Genomic DNA, 6,000 nt, shown 5'->3' on the forward strand with positions numbered 1-6,000 from the left:
GGAAAGAAGGAAGGAGGGAGGGAGGGAAGGAAAGAAACAAATGCATAACTACACACAAAGAAACGAAATAGCATTGAACTTCATGAGCAATTGTCTAAGTTAGGGTTTTTATTATTATAAAGAGATACCATGACCACAGCAGCTCTTATAAACAAAACATTTAGTTGGGGTGGCTTGCTTATAGTTTCAGGGGTTCAGTCCACTATCATCATGGCAGGGAACATGCAGGCAGATGTGGTGCTGGAGAAATAGAGCTGAGAGTCCTGCATCTTGCAGGCAACAGGAAATTGACTGAGACACTCGGCAGTATCCTGAGCATAGGAAACCTCAAAGCCCACCCCCATAGTGACACTTCCTCCAACAAGGCTGTACCTACTCCAACAAAGCCACACCTCCTAAGAGTGCCACTCGCTATGAGATTATGGGGGCCAATTACATTCAAACTGCCACATTAACTATTTTATGTGTGTGTGTGTGTGTGTGTGTGTGTGTGTGTGTGTGTGTGTGTGTGTGTGAGAGAGAGAGAGAGAGAGAGAGAGAGAGAGAGAGAGAGAGAGAGAGAGAGAGAGAGAGAGACTAGAAGTCACACTATGAGTCCCAGCACAGGATCTGGTATTGCACCCTGAGATAACATGCTCCTCACACATACTCTGTCTTGCTCGTGGGCAAATGTGTAAAAGCAAAGGGCCCTGTCTAGGCTTGAGAAGACCAAGAAAACCAGATGTAGCCAGATGTTGGGAGATACTTGTCACTGAAGGGAAAGAGTATGTTGGCTAAGACAGAGGGAAGGATATCCTTTCTCAAACCCCTGGCCAGGCCTGGACACTGCCACCGCAGGTTCTACCCGAGGCCAGCATCCCTCCCGCATCCCCCTCACCTCAGTTTCCTCTCTTTCCTGTCATCTGACCAGTCTCTTCTTCCTCAGTTCCATAGTTCTTATGGCATCGAAGGGCAGATACATCACCAGAGGCCCATGGACCAGAGTGTTGGAAAAGCTTGGGGCAGACAAAGGTCTCAAGTTGAAAGGTAAGTCAGAGTGAGGTTAAAGCTGACCTCAGACCTGGGGCAGACAGTGTGGAGACGCCATTATCCTTGCTGCATCTGTGATACTCTTTCCCACTAGGCTTGGGTACAGCCCTAGGATCCTCAGCATAGCCGGTGGCCTCCTGACCTGGTGTCCCTTACTTACCAACTACAGCCCATTCATTTTCCCTTGTGACCAGACACTGGAAGAACACTTCTAAAGCTCTTTGCCCCTCTCCTCCACAAGTGGCCTTTTAGGCAGTACGAGCATCATCAGAAACTGCCTTTGTCTGATCATGCAGCCTGGCCAAGGGCCGGCATCCTCCTCATAAGTCCAGCTGATGTCTGCTTTTGTAGCATCAATTACAGTTTGAAAAATTCTTGTTTGTCTTCTAAGACAGGAAAAAAAGAGAGAATTAAACCCCAGAGACTCTCCATGCTTGTTTAAGGTCACACAGCTCTTCTGTGATGAAACCCCAGCCCAGACATCCTAGATATGCTGGGTAAAGCCAGCCAGATACAAATTTCCATGTCCATGGGATGCTCCTTTGTCATAGATTGTTCAGAACAAGGCCCCAGAGAGGTTTAAGTGAGAGGGAGCAGATGTGTGAATGAAGACTACCATGATAGCTACCAGCCTTGCACCTTGCTGAACTTTTAATAATTATCTCATGCATTCATAAATAACTTGCGTAGCAGGCAGGGTTCCCTCCACAGAAGAGGAAGAATTCAACAGTTCCGTAGTGAGGCGCTTGCTTGGATGTGGACCCTTGCCTTCCTGAGCCAGGTCCTGACTAACTGTGTCCTGATGATAATGAGCATCAAAACCAGCAGCCCATGATGCAGATATTTATTCCATGCTGCAGCTAGAGAAAAATCTGGAAAGATACAAGCCTGTCACAGCAGCCAGTAGAGAGAGGGAGTCAAGGTCATTTCCCTGAGTCCCCAGGGCTATTTTTAGGCTTCTATCTGTTAAATTAAGATGCTATTGCCAAAAGGCTCAGATATACAATGACCAATGTCAAGTGGTACTTGTCCAGAGGTGATAGATGGGCATTGCCTTCCAGCCTGAGCCAGTCCTGTGTGTAGACATGGGCCTCCAAGTCACTGAAGTGCAGGGCAGAGGCCACGAGGCATGGAAGCCTAAGATCTGGGGGTTCTACTCAGTCCCACACTGTGTCATTCATGTCCTGGGAAGATCCTTCCCTCCCAGAGCCACAAAGTGACAGATCTTGAAGAAAAATGCCACCATTTCACAGGTGGGGTCAAAGGCTACAGAGACTTTCTGGTGGCCGTAGGTCAGCTGGAAGGCAGGCAGGCAGGAATACTGCTGGCGCTCTTCCCTCCCCACCCACCCTGTCTCATGCTGAGCATGGCTCGCCTGTAATTTACAGAGCCTCTACCCTACTGAGGTGGCCGGGAGGCTCAAGCGATGCCTACAAGCCTCATGCAAAAAAGGTGCCCAGTCCCAGCGCCAGCTGGGCTGAGAGCTTACCCGAGAGGGACAGAGCCCAGGGGAGCTGGGAAGGGGATGCCCCACTGGGGCAGAGGATGCTGGAGGGGTGTGCTAGAGTGTGGCACACAGCACTTCTCTACTAGTGTCCTCATTGTCACCCCCTTGATCCCTCACTTTCCAGAAAAATTGGCCTTCGTCGGCTTCAAAGGCAGCTTTCGACCCACCTGGGTGACCCTGGAGACTGACGAACACAAGGTCAAAATCTTCCAAGTGGTGCCCATCCCCGTGGTGAGGAAAAAGAAGTTGTAAGGACAGCTGCCACCGTTACCATCCCGGGCTGGACTCCTACAGCGGCCGGGGACAGGATGGCCGGGTCCCCTGGTTTTCAGCCCCACTGGGCTAAGGGACTGATATCAAAGACCTTGGTGCTGCCACCTGCCCCTACTCCAATCTACCTGCAGCACCCGGGCAGCGTTGGCTGATGCTACATCCTCCTTTCGGGTGCTTCTCTCCTGTCTGTGCCTCGTCAGTAGAGGCATGGGGACCATACAAAGAGACCTGGGTAGTGCTGGCAGCGAACGGCCACTCGGGCAGGAATCTGAACCCAGGTAGGCGGTGGCCCAGATGATGGGACCACTCACAGATTTCCACAGCCACTTGCAGACACATTAAGTGGCAGATGGCGGGGAGGCCATCTTGACTCCTGTAATCGAGGATAGGGCTTCTTGGGATTAGGAGCTGGCTGCAGACAGAGCTGGCCAGGGTGGCAGACTGTGCTGGAGAGGAGATGGAACCCTCTTCTGGAGGGGCTCCCTTTTCGAGAGACTTCAGTTGGCACATTGGAGTGGGGACTAGGTGGCTCCTGGAGGACCTCCCTGGGATGGCAGAACTCCACAGTGTCTTGCTCTGTGCCTGGAGTCCAGCAGTAGAGGTAACCTTTGTAGCTGATGTCTCCACTGGGAGTGCCCTTGATAACAGGGCATGGAGAGGTGAGAGCTCGCACCTGGGGACCTGGGGTCAGCAGATGACAGGCAGCCAGGTCTCGGTACGCTCTGATACCAGGCTGAGAGGCCAGAGGGAAATGACACAGTTGACCAGTGGTAGATGAAAGGAGGGGACATTCACACCATCCGGGAACGGTGGGAGGCTTCTTCTGGGATGCCTGGGTGCTGGCGGGAGTGAAGGACAGAGATGGTAGAGAGAGATGAGGTGGCCTCTGGCATGGCTCAGAGGTGGAAGGCTTTCCTGCCACCACCTGCAGCGTCTGCGTCACTGCAGGTCACCTTTTGCCCTCCACAGCTGACCCACGCATGGTAGGGTCAGCGGAGAGACAAGGGCGGAGCTCCGATGCACAGAACCTCGTTCAGGCTGGTTTCCAGCCGGCCCCCTCTGACCCTGAGAGAGAGAGAGAGGGTGGAGTGAAGTTCACAGATCTGAGGCTCTCCCACGGGTCTCGGTGCACGTCAGCCAAGAGCTGGGCCGAAGAAGACTCCAGGATATCTGAGCATGCTCACACCACGGTGAATCTGGGGTGTCAGAGATGGAGAGGAAGTCCAGAATTTTGCACCTATATCTGAGAAGAATGAGACCCGAGATGGGAAAGAGCCACACGGCGGAGTCTGTGAGTCCCAATCTCAGCACCCACTGCCACATCACACTGCCTCAACAGCTAGCCCAGGGTATACAGTGCTCCTGAGGTAGCTGCAGGAAGGGGGCATATCCCCGCGCAAGGGAGAGGTGGGCCAGATAGAATGATTTTCTGTAAAGGGCTTTTTCATCTTGCTCCCCAGTGCACACTCCACACTCCCCTCTAGGCAGCAGCCCGGCCACCTTCATCTTCTTCACACTGCCTGCCACACTTGGGCACGGGCTACTCATGACTGTGGAATCCTCTTGGTGCTACCTTATTCCACAGTGGTGCTGGAATGCCCAATGGATAGCATCAAGATATGCCAATGTGCTTCTGGTGGGCCAAATTGGCTTTTCATGGGTGGGGATCTGAGAGTGGTTGGCTCTGGCCCGGGGTCTCTCAGCTGCTGTGAACCCTGTCTGAGCAAATAACTCAGACACCCAGATGAGTGGAAACCATCCATGTTCAATAATCTTCTGAGGTATTGGGGGTTCCCTGGGGTTCATGAATGGCATGGGTCCCCTTCTCTTCCCAACCACAAACTCTTTCAAAGACTTTCTTGGTCCTCTCTGCCCAGTGGTGCCAAGGAGCCTTAGTCCCAGCATCCACTCTCCAGGTTGAGCCAACTCTCAGGGGGTCTTGCTCACTGAATAGGTCTTCTTTGCTAGGAGTTGTCTGTGGATCTCAGCCTCTTAAGACAGGGTTGCTTCAGTGGCCACCATCACAAGAAAGACCTCTTCTGGGGAGATGAGTGGGAGGGGGGAAGGAGATAAAAGTGACCTCACATTTTTCTTGTCTAAGTTTCATTGGATTTTTAATGCAAGGGTCTCACACTGTGAACCACTGAAGATGCGATCACTTTCAGGTGGCCGTCAATGTTGAATGTCTTTGGCTCAGTTCGTTTCAGCAAATACCTATTGGAAAGTTCTCCAGGCTGTACATATGTTGAGGAGTACAGGGTTCTGTAGAGAAAGCCTTCTCTCCTAAACCATTCACCAGGAGTCCATGTCCAGGCATTTTCTTGGTAGCACAAATGTCTTTCTTGCTTAGAAAGTCGCTCTTGTCCCTTCTGTTCGTCAGCACTGCCCTGGAGTCAGGTGCCTTTGATCCAAAGGCTCCTGAAAGGCTCATCTTCTTCCTGTTGGCTAAATAGCTGGCCCTTTCTCGGGCATTGTATGCACAGCATGTTTGGTATGTAAATGTTCCTTGTAGTTGTCACCATGAACAAAGGTATATTTTCTATTTATTTATTATATATGCACTTCAAGAAGTCGCTGTCAGAGAAGTGAAGAGTCATCTGAAGTATTCTGTTAGAAGGTGTCCTTTGGAGCACTGGGAAGGGGTGTGCCCAGAGCCAAGGACATCAGCTCTGGTTTGGAAAAAAAATCCTGCTGTACCATATTAAACATACAAAGGATATCATTGTCTTGTCTGCTTGGTTCATTTTCTGGGACAGTGAGTCTCGTGTTAAAGCAGTTGTCTACGGAAAGTAAGATGGAAATCACCCAAGTCTGCCCCACTTACTTCCTGGTCTTGTTCCCAAGAGCTACTTACATATCAGAACCCCACCTTGCTCCCATCCCACTGGAGTGCTGAGAAGAGCAGATGGAATGGTCCACTGGCAGAGAAGATGCCATGTCATGTGACCAAGCAAGGCAGTACTTGCCTCATCCTTAGGTCCCTTAGTTATCAGGAAGCTCTCAATCCTTCCCCTCCTATTAGGGAACCTGGAGAAGGCATCAGACTGGGGGTTAGAAGACCATTGTCCTTCCTCTCAAGTTCTGACCAGAGGACAAACTCCACATCTGAGAGGGGCATGACCACAGAAGTAGACAAACAAGTCCAACCTGAACTCAAGACAAGGGGTAGGGACAGGTGGAATGGGCTCTGG

At 51.3% G+C, this 6,000-nt stretch overlaps 1 protein-coding gene across 1 annotated transcript in view; it reads left to right on the plus strand.

The window, feature by feature from the left end:
• The window catches only part of LOC114696234 (cell migration inducing hyaluronidase 1), a 158,700-nt gene extending 153,169 nt beyond the window's left edge, over nt 1-5,531 (plus strand). The window contains exons 28-29 of the mRNA XM_028873827.2: nt 926-1,026; nt 2,661-5,531. Of these exons, the coding sequence (XP_028729660.1) occupies nt 926-1,026; nt 2,661-2,788 (229 nt within the window). The 3' untranslated portion in view covers nt 2,789-5,531. The remainder of the gene's footprint in view (nt 1-925; nt 1,027-2,660) is intronic.
• The last annotated feature ends 469 nt before the right edge of the window (nt 5,532-6,000 follow it).

Source organism: Peromyscus leucopus, chromosome 1, assembly GCF_004664715.2.
Source record: "Peromyscus leucopus breed LL Stock chromosome 1, UCI_PerLeu_2.1, whole genome shotgun sequence".
NCBI lineage: Eukaryota > Metazoa > Chordata > Mammalia > Rodentia > Cricetidae > Peromyscus > Peromyscus leucopus.